Consider the following 17,313-nt stretch of genomic DNA (forward strand, 5'->3'; position numbering starts at 1 on the left):
CAGGAGCACACTGTTAATGAAGCATCTGTGGGGGTTGGACCCTAAGGAGACATGCTTCGTGTGACAGACTGCTGCTGACCTCCCACCTTGCATTCTGTCTGGTTCCCTGCAGGGCTTCTATCTGAGGAGTAGCCTCTAAATTTGGGGTCAAGGTTAACCTAGTAGGACTACACAAGCAATCTGAAGCAGCTAGGATCCATCCTATACCTCCACACCCTCCCCAGACTCTGCCTCTCCTCCACATAAATGCCAGCAATTTGAAGACTGAGTTCTGAGGGACCCACGTTATTAGTCTGCCAGGTCATCTGTCCGAGTCAAATGGGCTTCCAACTCAATTTAGAGGAATGAGAATGGTTAAAGATTTGCTTCCTCTTGGAAGCCTCCCTTGATCGGTTTACCTCCTCCTGTAAGATTTGTGTCTGTTCTTAAGTCTTCCTCACACAGACCTATTGTGCATCCCCAGCTAGTAAGTGCCTTGTAGCAAGGGCAGTGTCATAAATTTCTTTTATTTTCTTTTTTCTTTTTTTTTTTCTGAGTTGGAGTCTCACTCTGCTGCCCAGGCTGAGCGCAGTGGCACACTCACGGCCACCCCAGGGTTGACCTGCTGGGCTCCAGCGATCCTTCCACCTCAGCCTTCCAAGTAGCCAGAACTACAGGTGCACGCTACCATAGCTGGCTAATTTTTGATTTATTGTAGAAACGAGGCCTCACCAAGTTGCTCAGGCTAGTCTTGAACCCACAGGCTCAGGCAATCCACTCACCTTGGCCTCCCAGAGTGGCAGGATTACAGGCTGAGCCACCAAGCCCGGCCCATAAATTTATTTTCACAAGAGCTCCAAAGTAAGGATCCAGCATCCACTTGGGTTCTGCAGCTGACTGCATTTTCCAGAGAGACCACACCACAATCTCCATGTGCTCTTGTCACAACATGACCGACCCTCCTTCTGCTGAGAATTGGGGGGTCTCTGCTCCCTCCCTTTGAGCACAGATAGGGGCTTATAGTTGCTCCATCCAATGGAATAAGATGGAAGTGATGTTCTGTGGCTTCCCAGACTAGGTTCCGGAAAGGAGGTGACGTGTCCCTGCATCTCTTTTACTAGGACACTTGGAGAATGCCAATCAGCAGGCAGTGAGGAAACCCAAGAGCCACTCCAATGAATCAGTTACCAGCCCTTGAGTGTCTCCACTGCCTCTCTCACACCCCTGACCCACAGAGCGCACATGCATGAGGAATGACAGCTTGGTGACATTGGGCAGCCACAGGAACCAGAGCAGGCTCCACCCATGGGGCAATAGGATGAGCAATTCCAAAACCCCAGACTCTCAAATAGACGATGGTCAACGGCCCCCACTTCCTCCTTTACAGGGCTGAGACTTGGCACGGATGGATTCTGGAGCTTGCCCTGGTCTCCTTCCAGAGGTGACTCTCCTCCTCAACGCCCACCATTACAGTGGCCAGGACTTGGAAAGCCACGGCACCCTTATCACAGGGCCTTCTCAGTGCCTGACACGGGCTTGGAGCTTTCTGTCTATAATCTCCATCCTTCACAACAATGCTCAGGACAGCGATTTTTAGATAAGAAGTAAGAGAAGATATGAGAGATTAGGGAACGTGCCCAAGGAAAACTTGCCAGCAGGAGCAATGCCTAAGCCTGAGAAACAGGTGGCATGTCCAAACCACTTGGCTGCTAACAGCAGAGCTGAGGATGCAAACCCATGTGCCAGTGATCCCTATTCCAGCCACTGGTCATTGTCCAACTGGCTTGCCTGCAAAGCATCAGGAAAGAGACACTGAAGCCCACACCGTGGACAAGTCTGAGGAATCAGAGGTAACATTTTCCTCCACCTTCCCAAGTGTTAAGCCTGAAGAAGCATCAGGGCCCTCTGGTTGAGCATGGATGGGCCCACAGAGCCCTGACAAGTGCCCTGTGTGTTTTCCTTCAACACAAAAGAGCCCACTCTTGGCTCCTGTAGGACCATGGCTTGGGGTCCCATCTTTCCACTCAGCCTCATAATCACTGTCTACTAACCACATTTCTTCAGTGAGGCCAGGTTGCTCTGGGGAAAGACAACCCAAAGTGGAAAGTCTATTACAATCCAGGCAAAGTGCTTCCTTCCAGGACTCACCCACTGACCCCAAACCCACGGGGAGACAGATCTAAACCACCAACCAGCCAAGGGTAAGGAGACATTTCCTCTTTCCAAATAAAAATCGTGTTCAGCCCAGAGAAGAGTCTCCACTGACCAAGTGTGGTCTTGGTGACAACACCCTCATGGCCTCTGCTGGGGAATCCAGAATCTTTTCTGTAAACACGGGCTTAGGCCATGACAAGCACAGGCCTCAAAAGCCTTGGCCAATCAGCATATCCTCCAGGTGTGCCCCACTCTGTTATCTCACCTGACTCGACAAAGTAGATGGTTGGGCAAGAGACCCTCAGCCTGGCAAAATATTTAAAAGATAGCTTTATTCTCAACCCACACACAGACTCCAAGATTCTGCACAAGTGATTAACTCTTCACAGAGCCACAGGAAAGTAACTCTCACCAGCTGGGAAAGAGCATGCTTATTCTCTGAACTAGAGCAAGATCTTGGCTTTCTTAGAAAGAGGTGCCTTTAACTCTGCATAAACAGGTTGGTGTGATATGCGGCACTAGAGTGTGACTGAAGGAAAACAACCAAGAAAAAGGAGAGGAAATGTTTTTGGGGTTTTTTGTTGGTTGTCTTTGGAGCTGGGGTCTCACTCCGTTGCCCAGGCTAGAATGCAGTGGCATGATCACGACAATCACGGTTCATGAAGGCTTCGACTTCCTTCATTCAGGCAATTCTTCCACCTCAGCATCCTGAGTAGCTGGGATTACAAGCATGTGCCACCATGCCTGGTTTTTTGGTTTTGTTTTGTTTTTTTGTAGAGATGAGGTTTTCCAATGTTGCCCAGGCTGGTCTCAAACTCCTGGGTTCAAGTAATCCTCCCACCTAGGCCTCCCAAAGTACTGGGATTACAAGTGTGAGCCATCAAGCTTGGCAGGAAATGTTAAAGTCTGTCTCTGTCTGTCTGTCTCTGTCCCTCTTTCTCTCTCTCTCTCTGTCTCTGTCTCTCTCTGTCTCTCTCTCTCTCTCTCTCTCTCTCTCACACACACACACACACACACACACACACACACACACACACACACACACAAACACACATCTGGAGCAGCTCCCGAAAGAGCATTTCCAACTCCCTTCCCATACATCACCGAGTGTCCAGTCAGCTTGAGGGTCAGGGATTCAGTGTGCACATCACACACTAAGTGCTTCCTAAGTGCACTACAGTTGTATGCCTCATCAGCTACCACAGCCTGGCTGTGCTTACAAGGCAAGAGAACACCTCTGCAAGACACCTTGCCTCTGTCATGGGCATGCATCACACACACACACACACACACACACACACACACACACACACAGGACTCGGTGACACGCAAGTGATCGATGGGGTTCAGGGCACACTACCCTAACATACAGCACCCTGACATTTGAGAAACCAGCAGAAGCAGGAAGGTCACCCACCCCTTCCCCCCCTCCACCCTCCTTCCCTGAAGCAGGCCATAAAACCTTCCTTCAAGAGGTGCCCTCCTTATGCCCAGGGGAAAGGAATATCCTTATCTCTGAAAATGCAGGACACAGAGAATAATCTGAACAAGCCAACCTTGTTCAAGTCCCCTCCCTAGTTTATGACCATGAGATCATGCCCCATTTATCCAATCACACTGCTTCATGACTGTTCACCTCACCAAACTAGCATAGAAAATACACAGATTTCCCTGTTTTTCCGGATCTTCATTTCCTCATGAAGTTGCTTGTGTCACAGAACAATTACATTCAATGAATGTGCATGTTTTTCTCTTGATAATCTGTCTTTTGCAAGGGGTCTCAGTCACAGAGCTGGCAATGGACGAGGAAAAGATCTTTCTTTTCCCCTACATGACCATGAGCTTCTCTGGAGCAGCCTTCCTCCCCAGCTCCCCAGAAATATCCCACTTGAGCATCTTTCCCACACACTCCTTCCAAGGGGCTTGAATCCCCTCCTGCCCTCTCCTGCTCTAACCTACACACGCCTGGCGGCTTTCTAGGTTTCCAGAATCGCCTGTGAGTGCCTTGTTCACACTTGAAGCCATGCACACACACACTTGTGACGAGCATCTTTAGTAGGAAACTTGTGAAATGGGTTTGCTTTGGTTTGTTTGTGGAGAGTTGGCCAGATGTGTCCCAGCCCCAAGCCTATGCCCAGAGGGTGGCACTTTGGGAGGCCACAAGCACAGCAAATGAAGGGATAGGAAGAGCCCTGCTTATCACCCCTCCACTGGGGGTGGATCTTACTTTCATTAATTCAACATCTCCATGCATTTCAAGGCATGCAAGGGGGGAAAGGTTGATGCTAGCCCAATAAACAAACATTATTTCATAAATATAAGGCAATTGAGACAAAGGCAGAAATCGTAAAGCAAGACAAAATGGGGCTTTTCCCCAATGTCAGGAGGACTAAGACAGGAGAGAGGCCTGTGTGGAAGGGGACCAAGGCTTCAGTATCAAGCCCTTACCAGGGTTCTCTGCCTGGCAGGGATGCAGGGCACTCCTGTTGCCCATTCTCCACGTTACCCAGAAATCACTTCTGTGTCATGGCCTAGAGCAGGGATATCCAACCTTATGGCTTCCCTGGGCCACATCGAGTAGAGAAATTGTCTTGGGCAGCACATAAAATTAAATAATATAGTTAGTATATATATACATAGTAAGACTTATTTTTTATATTTTGTATTATAAAGTTTAGATAAATGAGAACAACATAAAACTAGTGGGAAATTTGACCTTGTTTTTATAAAACTAGTATGTCAACGTCTGGCTCGAAGGAAAGGGTTGCAATTCCTAGTGAGTTCGCAAGGTGCTCATCAGAAAAGTTTGTTCAAATTTTGCCCTTTGTGTGCTTCATAATTGAAAACAGCTGCTCAGAAATGCATGTGCTGCCAAAAAGCAATGTCATGAATAAGACGTGATAGTGAACTTCAAAAATGAAACTACACACGGGGTCACGAAGAAAATAAATGCTAAAAAACACATTATGTTAAAAGATTTTGTGGGGTCACATTACTAGCTGTCCTGGGCCACATGCCACCTGCATTGGACATGCATGCCCTAGAGCATACAGAAAGGAAGGGAGGAAGACAGGGAGGGAGGGAAGGAAGGAGGAGAGAAAGAGGAATGTGCTACCTGCCACCACATTTACACAAAGACCTTAATTCCCTCCCAGTAGGGTTGTGCTCTTGCCAATGAAGCAACTAGAACAACTTCATCATTGACACTGTCATCAAAAACCAAAACAAGATTTAAAACCTGAGACTCAGCCGGGCTCGGTGGCTCAGCCTGTAATCCCACACTTTTGGGAGGCTGAGGTGAGTGGATTGCCTGAGCCCGCGGGTTCAAGACCCGCCTGGGCAGCGAGACCTCATCTCTACAATAAATCAAAAAATTAGCCGGGCGTCGTAGCACATGCCTGTAATTCCGGCTACTTGGAGTGCTGAGGCGGAAGGATCGCCAGAGCCAGCAGGTCGAGGCTGCGGTGGCCGGGAGCGGCCACTGCACTCCAGTCTGGGCGACAGAGTGAGACTCCAACTCAAAAAACAAAACATAACAAAAAAAAAACCTGAGACTCAAATAAAGCAAAAGCTTTAAGCTGGTAAAGATATTTCTTAAAAGGAAAAAAAAAAAAAGTAAAGTTTTACCTGTGGCTATAACGAATGGCTATCGTCAATCCAACCTGTAAGTAAAGAAGGAAAAACAAATTAAATAATATAAGGGATATGCTGTAGCCACAAAAAGTTAACTTAATATGATTAATTATTTCTTTAAATGTTTCCTTAAAAGTCTTACATGCTTCATAAGTAAGATATTTTAAGGACAGATCTTTAGTTTTAACTTGGCTCTTAAAGGAAATTGGTATTTCAAAAAGGTCTTTTAAGAGGCAAGAAAAATTGTGTTGTGGATTAGACAGAAGGTGTTCCTCATCAGGAAAGACTTCTAAAACAGGGCTCTTATAGCTCTGAGACACTGCCGTGAATAGGTGGGAAGGCAGCGTGGGGCTGATTCCAAGGTTGGTGTTAGGAGAACACAGCCACAAGTGACTGGGTTCTGAAAGCCGGTCCCCTCTTTACCCCCAGCCCCAGGAGCACCGAGTGAAGCTCAGGCCACCAGGGGGACTGTCCACCTGGGCTGGTGTTTCCCTGGGAGCAACACAGCCTTCACACTGATCCCATAACCTTAAGGCCAGCAGGTCTCATCTCTGAGGACAACAAATAAATCAAACCTGAAATACGCATCAAAAGATCACACACATAATGGTTGGGCACAGCTACAAGTACAGGCTGAGGTGAAACTGTGATTTCCTCTTTACTCTGCAGGGGTATCGGGGAAACCCCTCAAGCATTAAGTGGGGGGTCAAATCATATTGCATGCGTCTCAGCTAATTCACAGAAGGGCAATAGTAGATTATAAGAGTCAGGCCAGTCAGCCAAGTTCAGCTGCGTCAAAAAGTTACTAAAACTCTCAGAGCCTCAATTTTCTCAACTGTAAAATGGGCACAATAGTTAGTTTCTCACAGGATTAATGTAAGGATAAAGCAATTTTAATATATTTGTGTATTTATGCCAGTGTTTGTGTGTGTTTACAACCTGACAGAAAAATCTCTGCAAATAATAACTACCATGACTAGCGCCATATACACGTTATACCCCATTTACAAAAATGTTGATACATTCCAACATTTAATTTTTATATTTGTTTTTGGGACTTTGAAAATATCTCATCATGTAACAAGTGATACTTGGTGCCAAACATGCCTATGTACATCTCACTAACTCATATGTGCCCAACGATGGCATGACTAGTTTAAGAAACTCACAACAGTCAAGAACCCAAGTGTCATCTATAATATCCTTTCTGTGTGGACAGTCTAATTAAGTTGTACCTCAAGATCCCCAAACATCACAAGGGTTCCCCTGATGTCTCAGCCCCAGTGGGGCTTAGATGGGGACGCCAACCCAGGTAGTGCCAAATGACAGAAGAGACCCCAGGCAAGGGGAGGGTGGAGGAATGGGAAGAGCCAAGGAGAGGGGCAGAATCCTTAACAAAAGAAAGCCCAATGCTGCTGTCCAGCTTGACGTCCCAGGGAGTCACCCAGATACTGTTTAAATAACTCGTCTCCAGTGTCATTCCGTTACCACCGCAGGCACCTGAAGCACAGAACCAACAAAGCAAGCCATCAGCCATCAGAGAAGGCTTACGTTTACAAAAAGAATCTCTCAAAGCATATATAAAATCAGGTTGATTTCAAATTACACTCTCCTGGACGTAGTCAATGATCTGTCTCAGCTAAACTAGGCGTATATATGTTTTGAAACTTAAGTAAACAGAAGAATAAGATGCCTCACGGACGACCGAGAATTTAAAGAACAAGGAAGAAGTCACTTTGGGAGAGAAATAAAAGCAGAAACTGCAGCCAAAAGGTCAGGATGAGCAATTTACAGATTTCACATGCTGGGTAACTTTACATTTCCTGGGATTAAAAAGTTCTGGTTTATAGGGAAGCTAACTATAAGATAATTTTACTGACTGAATATTTTGATAAGTTTAGGAGTATAGTTTAATTGGTGGCTTTTCCGCAGTTGAAAGATAAGCCCTTGCTGGAGTAAGGAGAGGAAATGGGGGAGGGACAGGAACAAAAACAAAATACAGCAAAAAAACAGAAGTTGTTCAATGGCAGCTGTGCTGGTGAAAGAAGGTTGGGAGATAAACCTTTCACAAAGGTGAATTTCAATGAAGCGTTTTTATTAGTCTTCCCCAGCTTCGGCTTCTGAATCAAATAAGTCTTATCATCATTCTCAGAAGAAAACCCTTGTTAAGGAAGACAGTGTGAATCATGGAAACTCCAGTGGACAGGGTTGGCTGGAACCAAAGCCCGGACCAGCCATGGCTCCCTGCAGGCCTCTGCGTGAACATGCCCTTTGAGGCAACAAGGTGATCAGGACAGATGCAAAGGCCTCGGAGCTACACGGAAACCAACTTACAGAGTGAACAGAAGTAGGGCATCCCACGGTCACTCTGGAAATGTGGCTGAAACATCACACGGAATGCACTAAGTCCAATTAGACAGTCCTGGAAAGGGGCTGGGACTGTGTGGAAAAGTTCTTGTGGGCCTGGTCTTGAAACCTCAGCTTGGAAAAGTCCAGTGAGGCAACACTGGCAAATACGCCAGGTAAGGAGCCTCCGGCCTGCCCGTCCTCATTCCTACAGAGAAAGGGAGTGGGTGTAAAACAAAGTCTCCAGGCCTTCTGGATCACCAAGTCAAGGCAACTGTGTGATCTGCTGAGAGAGAAGCCAAAGACACCCTTTTTCCTTGGCCTTAGGAATGTTCCTCACCCAGTCAAGCCTCTCTGAGACCTATGGCCCTACTAACATGAATTAGCAACTCAGACAGGCTTTAAGCAAGTCTCACCACCACTTGTGTGTGCACACACATGCACACACATAAACACTGCACACACCCACACACATGCATACCAGTGCACACATACACACACAAGCATATTCATACATGTGTGCATAAGCACACGCTCATGTGTGTACACATGTGCCTGCACATGTGTACACACACACCCATCCACATTCAGACATGTACATCCACATACATGCATGTACTCTAAGACTGCATGTGTGTACGCATGCATAGTCACATGTTCGTGCACATGCATGCATATGCTTGCACTCGTATTCACATGCACACACATATGCATGTACCCCCACATATGTATACACAATCATCCCCCCACTTGTGTCCCCCCACATATATACACATATGCATATGCATACTCATACAGATGTGCATCACACACTTACCCACGTGCATGGATTCACTTTAAATTCAGAGAGGTCCATGGAGCCCCTCAGACAAAGGGAGGCCTCAGACAATTGACCCTATTGTTGCTGGTCTCAGCAGGGACTCAGAGAAGAGAGGGGAGGGAGGGCCTGTGGGTTGGCCCCTGACCCTGGCCCAGCCGGGCTGAGGCCCAGGGACATGGAGGTCAGCGGGAGTTTTGTGTTGCCCTCCCTGGGGAACGCCCCCCCACCACAGAAATACTGTAAGTATTGCCAGAACACACTTAACAAACTCCATTCGGAGTACTTCTTTTTAGATTTATACAATTTGTTAGCAACAAAATTAAATCACATTTAATGGCAAGGAAAGAGTAATTGAACATTTTTCAAACTCTCCACCAGCTCCAAAAACCTTTTTCCTGCTGCTTCGGCCTGAAAATGCTCCTTTTTTGGAACAGCTGACTGAGGCAGCTGTTTTGTATCAAGTCTGAGGGGTTTCTATAGGACCCAGGGAGCTCAGACAACAGGCAGGCCTTCCTGCATTAAAGGGTAATCTGAGAATAATTTGCCATAAAACACCCAGAAGTGCGCCAGCTGTAGCCGGATCCTCCCTATAAAGCACCACGCAGACTGCATGGGTCTTGTAAAGTAATAATAACAATTTTAAAAAACACATTATAATTTTTTTTTAAAAAAAGAAAGGAATTGTTTGCAGTTTCTTAGAAGGCAGCAGGGAATTTCCTTCCACGTCCACGGTTGCCACTAAGCACCTCTTCCCGAGTGCCCACTTGACCCAGGGTCCTTGAGTCGTTGGGAAACGGTTTTTTGCACAAACACTGGGCTCTCTCATATACTTACACACACACCATGAACTGCAATGTATGCACACACATATATGCTGCATATTTGCACATTGCACACACCCAAATATATACATACCAGGGCACATATACACACATTCACGCATGTGAGTACATGTCCCCATGCACACAGTCTTGTGCATGTGTGCACACAGACTCAGAATCAGGCATGTGCATGCACGTACACACACACACCCTCTGAGTGATGTGCTCATAGCAGCCAAGGACAGGTGACAAGGAAGAGTCCTGTGAATGCTGGCCCCAAAGTCACCCAGCTCAAAGTCTGAGCCCGGACTTTCTAGACTCGAGGCAGTGACACACCCCAGGACCCCCAGTCCATGCTGGAGGGGCCGTGACCAGGAGCCAGGTTCTTTCACAGAGGCAGCCACCAATGGGCCACTGCCCTGATACCAGCACTCCTGAGTCCTCAAGGAAAGTTGGAAACCAGGGACTTATTATGAAAACTTCCACATTTTAAACTAATTTGAATATTGTTCAAGTACTGTGCGAGCCAAACAAAACATGTCAGTGAGATTCGGCCAGGGGGCCACCCACCTGCAGCATGCTTCACACGCTGCCCGCTGCCAAGCCTCTACACGGGGCTTCACGTCTGAATGTGTACCTCAGTGACAAATCTGGAAGAGCCCGCCTGTCACTTCTTTCCTTTCCCTATTCTTATGTGGAGCTTTCTCTTTACTTTGTTCTTTTAATTTCAAGGGCCTAAAGAATTTTAGCATCACAAAAAATATCAAAAAGAAATTGTGTTATTTGTTTCTCTCCTGCAGTGTTTCTACACATTTTATAGAAAATATGGAAAAGGAGCACAAAGCGGAGAAAAGGCAGGGTTTGAGCAGGACACCACTCAGAAAGAGCCAGGGCGTGAGCAGACTCGCACACACAGAGCCGGACGTGCCTGCAGCACTGTGGGTAGAGGCAAAATGATCCCCAGTAGCCCCTTCCTGGCTCTCCTTCTAGCACCATTCCTTTCCTGATAAGAACCAGAACCCTCACGTCCCGCAGCACTCTCCAGGGCTGGTCTTCCCCAGGCATCACCCCAGATCTTACTGACCCTCTGTGCCTGATTCTCCAGGCCCATCTCACTCTTCACTGCTCACTAGGCCTCTGTCTGGGATGTCTTCCCAGGACTTCGTTGGCACTTACTACTGGCGCTGATAAGCTAATTGTGCTAAAAGATGCTTGCGGTCAGTAGCCATGAGCTTTGTGGTCAAGGCCCCTGACCTTTCCGGCCTCTGTTTCCTCATGGTGAAATGAGGACAATGTTACCTACTTCATGGGGTGGTTTTAAGCAGATTAACTTTGACCTCCAAGATGAGGACCAGCAGTATTAGCATCCCCTGGGAACCTGTAAGAAAGACACGTTCTTGGGTCCCAACCCAGACCTACTGAATCAGATACTTTGATATTTTAGCCAGTCATTCAGGGGCCAAATTTGAGAAGCACCGAATGAGATGATGTATGGAAAAAAACTTAGCAATATGCTTGGCACTGATTAAGTTTTTATTAGCTGTTAGATGATGGTGACGATACAGCTCAAAATTAAACTTTTTGTATTTTATGTTCTCTTAGTGTCATTTCAATGTCCTACACTCAACTTCAGGTATCACAAACACCATGATTTCAGGCCCACTGGCAGACCCTATGAGATGAGGCATCCTGGTGCTCCCAGGAAACCAGACACCAACTCAACAGGGAGAGGTGCCCACACCTTCCTGAGACTCACCTCCATGTGGTTGACAAACAAGGAAGAGGCCAGCTTCATGGAGGCAAGTGCTTATCCCCTCTTTCCTATGTAAAACTACTGAGCAAAGATCAAAAGCCTTTACAAGAATGTAAGCCCCAAGCACCACTACTACCTTTTAGAAATCCTTTATTCCCTTTCTCCCCTCCTGTTTTCTCTTTCCCTTTTAAGTACTGCATTCTTTCAAAGTTCTCTTTGGAAGAAGCACAGATCACAGATGCTGCTGTGATCTGTGTTTCTGTTTCCCAAGAATGTCCTAAAACTTTGGCAAAAATAAACCTCAAAATGATTGAGATGCCTTGGTCATTTTTTTTCAGTTTACGAGTTTATTCCTTTTTACTACTAAGTATTATTTCATTGTATAGATGTACCAGAGTTTGTTTAACCTTTCACCTGTTGAAGGACACTTGGGTTATTTCCAGTTGTGAATTACAAATAAAGCTGCCATAAACATTCATTTATTCGTGTAAAAATAAGTTTTCATTTTTCTGGGAAAATGCCCAGGAGTGAAATTGCTCAGTTATATGGTGGTTGCATGCTTAGTTTTATAGGAAATTGCCAACCTGTTTTCCCAAATGGCCATACCACTTTACAATCTCACCAGAAATGTACAAGTGATGCTGTTTCTCCACATCCTCACCAGCATTTGGTGTTAACACATTTTTTTTTTAGCTATTCTGATAGGTGTGTAATGATATCTCATTGTGATTTTAATTTACATTTCCCTAATAGCTAGTGATATTAAAAAATGTTCAAGTGCTTATTTTCCACCTATAGATCCTTTTCAATGAAATAACCCCTCATGTCTTTGGCCCATTTTCTATTTGGATGGTTAGGGCTTGTTTTACTGTTGAGTTTTAAGAGCTCTTTATATAGTCTATATACTAGTCTTTTGTCAGATACTTGGTTTGCAAATATTTTCTCCCAATTTGTAGCTTGTTAAGAAGAAAATTCATAACACACATACACACATCAAGAAAATAGAAAGATCACAAGTTAACAGTCTAATGTCACACTTAAACGAGCTGGAAAGTCAAGATCACTTAAATCCTAACTTCAGTAGAAAAATACAGATCACCAAGATAAAATCACAATTGCAGGGTATAGAAGACAAAAATAGCACAGAAAGGATCAACAAGACAAAGAGCTGGTTCTTTGAAAGGATAAATAAGATTGACAGCCCCAACCCCACTCCCCACCTCCCACCCCCACCCCCACCAGATTGACTAAAAACAAAGAAAAAGTCCAAATAAACACAATTAGAAATGCAAAAGGTGAAGTCACAACTGACCCTAAAGAAATGCAAAAGATTATCAGAGATTACTATGAACACCTATATGTAATAAACTAGAAAATCTAAAGAAAATGGAGGACTTTCTGACTCACACAACCTCCAAAGATTGAAACCAGAAGAAACTGAAACTCTAAACAGACCAATAACATTCCAGGAAATCGACTCAGTCATAAGAAATCTTTCCACTAAAAAAAGACCTGTACCAGATGGTTCTCCAGCTGAATTCTACAAGACATACAAGGAGAAGCTGATACCAATATTATTGAAGGTATTCCAGGCAATTGAGAACAATGAAATTCTCCCCATTTCATTTTATGAAGCTAAAATCAGACTGATTCCCACGCCTGGCAAAGACTCAACAAGAAAGAGAGTTACAGGTCAATTTCCATGATAAACATAGATGCAAAAATTCTCAACAAGATTCTAGCAAATAGTATCCAACAGCACCTCTCCAGGATCATCCACTGAGACCAGGTGGCCCTAATTTCCAGGATGCAAGGCTGATTCAACATTTGCAAGACCACAAACATAAGTCAGCACATTAACAGATGTAAATCCAAGAACCACAGGATTATCTCATTAGACTCAAAAAAAAAACATTGACCAAAATCCAGCATCCCTTTTTGATAAAACCCTTTGAGTGCCTAGGCATAGAAGGAACATTTCTCAAAACGATAAGATTCATCTATGATAAACCCACAGCCAACACTGTGTTCAATGGGTAGAAGTTATAAGCATTCCCCTAAGAACCGAAACAAGACAAGGATGCCCACTCTCACCCTTCTATTCTACATAGTCTGGAAGTCCTAGCCAAAGCAATCAGGCAAGAGAAGGAAACCAGGGGTATCCAAATAGGAAAAGAGGAAGTTAAGCTATCCCTCTTTATGGACTATATGATTCTCTGTCAAAAGTGTCCTAGCACTGATAAACAACTTTAGTAAAGTCTTGGGTTGCAAAATCAATGTGCAAAGACAGTTTTTTCCATGCATCACCAACAAGAAGGCATAGAACCAAACAAAGAACAAAATCCTATTCACAATAGCCACTAAAAAAAAAAAAAAAAAAAAAGAAAAGTAAGAAAGAAATACCTTGGCAGCCACCTAACCAGAGAAGTGAAAGACCTTTACAATGAGAACTACAAAATGCTGCACAAAGAAATCAAGGATGACACAAATGGAAAAACATCCCATGCTCATGGATTGGAAGATTCATTATTGTCAAGATTTCCATCCTATCCAAGGTAATCTACAGAGTCAACGCAATACCATCAAGTTAACAGCATCACTTTTCACAGACCTGGAAAAGACAGTACAGAAATTCATAGGGAAACAAAAAAGAACACAAATAGCCAAAACAATTATCAGCAAAAGGAACAAAGTGGGAGATATCACACTTCCAGACTTTAAGCCTTATTACAAAGCTACAGTAAACAAGACCACATGGTATTGGTACAGGAATAGGCACATAGACCAGTAGAACAGGACAGAGATTCAGAAGTAAAAACATGGTCTCTCAACAAACTCATCTTCAATAAAGCCACCAGTAACAATCACTGTGAAAAGGAGACCATAGTTAGCAAATGGTACTGGGAAAACAGGCTAGCCACATGCAGAAGAAACTGGACCCCTACCTATCACCATATACAAAAATCAACTCAAAATGGATCAAACACCTAAATGTAAAACTTCAAACTATAAGAATCCTAGAAGAAAACTTAGGTAACACCCTTACACACACTGGAGTAGACAATGAATTCTTGACCAAGTCCCCCAAAGTGAATACCATAAAGGCTAAGCTAAAGTGAGACCTCACCAAACTGAAAAGCTTTTGCACAGCAAAAGAAACAATCAAGAGAGTAAACAGACAACCTACAGAATGGGAAAAAATATTTGCAAATTATGCATCTGACAAAGGCCTAACATCCAGGACCTAAAAGAAACTAACTGAAAGGGGAAAAAATAACATTAAAAAGTAGGCAAAGGACACAAGCAGACACTTCTCAAAAGATGACATACGAGCAGCCAACAGATACATGAAAAAATGTTCAGACTCACTAATCATCAGAGAAATGCAAATCAAAACTATAATGAGATACCACCTAATTCTGGTAAGGTTGGCGATCATTTATTAGTCAAAAAACAACAGGTCCTGGCACAGGTGTGGAGAAAAGAGAATGCTTCTACACTGCTGATAGGAATACTAGTACAACCTCTACGGAAAACAGGAAAACAATGTGGTGAACTAAAAACTGATCTTCCATACAATACAGCAATCCCTCTCCTGAGAATATACATAAATCGCTCTATCAAAAAGGAAGACACCTGCACATGCATGCTTATTGCTATGCTATTCACAATAGCAAAAGCATGGAGTCAACCCTGCTGCCCATCGAAAGTGAACTGGATAGAGAAAATGTGGTGCATATGCATGATGGAGTATTCTACAGCCATGAATAAGAACAAAATCATGGACTTCGCAGCAGCTTGAATACAGTTAGAGACCATCATACTAAGTGAATTATCACAGAAACAAAGAACTGAATACCACATGTTCTCGCTCATACATGGGCCTGCACACTAATCACATTAGCACAAGGGTGGAATCAGCAGTCGTTAGGCACTGCTGGAGGAGATAAGGAGAGAGAAAAGTGAGGGAGGGTCATGTGACAATACAAAGGGTACCAGGTCCACTACCAAGGGGAGTGAGGACCAGTTAGAAGCTCAACCTTCACCTGCATGCAGGCTGCTTATGTAGTAAAACCTCACTTATACCCCACATCTCTATATTTTTAAAAAAATTTTTTTAAATTTTTTTAAAAATATAAATGCATGGGGAAAAAAAGAAGTTTACATAGGATAAAAAAAAAAAAAAAAAAAAAGCCCAAGTAGCCAAAGCAATTCTAAACAAAAAGAACAACTGCAGAGGTATCACACTGCCCAACTTCAAATTATACTATAAGGCTACAGTAACTAAAATAGCATGGTACTGGTACAAGAATAGACAGACTGACCAATGGAACAGAATAGAGAACCCAGAGATAAAAATCACATTCCTACAACCAACTAATCTTTGACAAAACTGACAAAAATAAGCAATGGAAAACACAGTCCATTCAATAAATGGTGCTGGTAAAATTGGCTAGCCACATGTAGAAGAATGAAACTGGAACCCTATCTCTTACCAGATACAAAAATTAATTCAAGAGGGATCAAAGACTTAAATGTAAGATCTGAAACTATAACAATCCTGGAAGAAAATCTAGGAAACACTCTTTGGACATTAGCCTAGGCAAAGAATTGATGACTAAGACCCCAAAAGCAATTGCAGCCAAAACTAAATGGGACTTAGTTAAACTAAAAATCTTCTGTACAGCAAAATAAATAATCAACAGAATGAACAGAAAATATTTGCAAATGATGCCTTAGACAAAGAGCTAATATTCAGAATTTATAAGGAACTCAAAAAACTCAACACGAAAGAAAACAAATAATCCCATCAAAAAACAGACAAAGGACATGAATAGACAAGTTTTCAAAAGAAGATATACAGGCAGCCAACAGACATATGAAAAAATGCTCAACATCACTAATCATCAGAGAAATGCAAATTACAGCCACAATGAGATATCACCTCACACCAGTCAGAATAGCTATTACTAGAAAGTCAAAGAACAACGGATGTTGGCGCAGTTGTAGAAGAAAGGGATTGCTCATCCACTGTTGGTAGGATTGTAAGTGCGGGGGGCCAGCCCCTGCAAGTTTTGGGGAGTCCCTTGGAAGATGTGGTGGAGTCGGCGAATTTGTAGGGACAGATATTAAAAGAAAGAAAGATGGAAGGATAGATATAAAGAGGAAGAAAGAGGAAGAAAGTGGACAACTGTTCAGTGAAATGAGCAGAAGCCATTTATTGCAAGTTACAGCAGGTATTTATCTCCAAATTTTAGACAGACAGTCTCACAAGTCTTTCACGTGAACACAAGGCCAGGTGCAGGAGGGGCGTCCCCCACCCACCAGATGTTTTCTTAGGTATGAGGAGGGACAAAATCCAAGATTGTCTTATTGTTCCCTTTGCTAGTTAATGCTCTTCAAAAGCAGTGCAACAATCCCTACTAGCATGATAATGTTCTGATAATCAATAACTTCTAAAGCTCACGCAATATCCATGATGACTAACTTAAACTTTATTACCTTTCTATTTTATGCTAATACTACTTACACAACGCTACGGAAGCTCTTAATTATAGCTTAAACCAATTTCTAAAGAATGTGGCCCAGTCCAAAGATCATGTTGGGCTCTACAAGATGTGGCCCAGTCCAAGGTTCATGGTGGGCCACCTTTTGGAACAACAGACTACAATCTCTTAACAAAATGGCTATTCTAAAGTACTATATATCTATCCTAATTTCTATGAAGGTTTCTAATTCCTAATCCTAATATATAAAGCTGATCAGCAGCAGCAAAGCTTCTAAAAATAAAACCCAAATATAAACTG

General features: G+C 43.7%; 1 protein-coding gene across 1 annotated transcript in view; it reads right to left on the reverse strand.

Annotated features, from left to right (window-relative positions):
• Positions 1-17,313, reverse strand: part of ACOXL (acyl-CoA oxidase like) — a gene marked incomplete at its 3' end in the record, with an annotated part of 406,243 nt that overhangs the window by 273,334 nt on the left and 115,596 nt on the right. The window contains exon 10 of the mRNA XM_021710927.1: positions 5,761-5,795. Within this exon, the coding sequence (XP_021566602.1) occupies positions 5,761-5,795 (35 nt within the window). The remainder of the gene's footprint in view (positions 1-5,760; positions 5,796-17,313) is intronic.

The sequence above is a fragment of the Carlito syrichta genome, unplaced genomic scaffold (genome assembly GCF_000164805.1).
Source record: "Carlito syrichta isolate Samal-C Ts95f unplaced genomic scaffold, Tarsius_syrichta-2.0.1 Scaffold301652, whole genome shotgun sequence".
Lineage (NCBI taxonomy): Eukaryota > Metazoa > Chordata > Mammalia > Primates > Tarsiidae > Carlito > Carlito syrichta.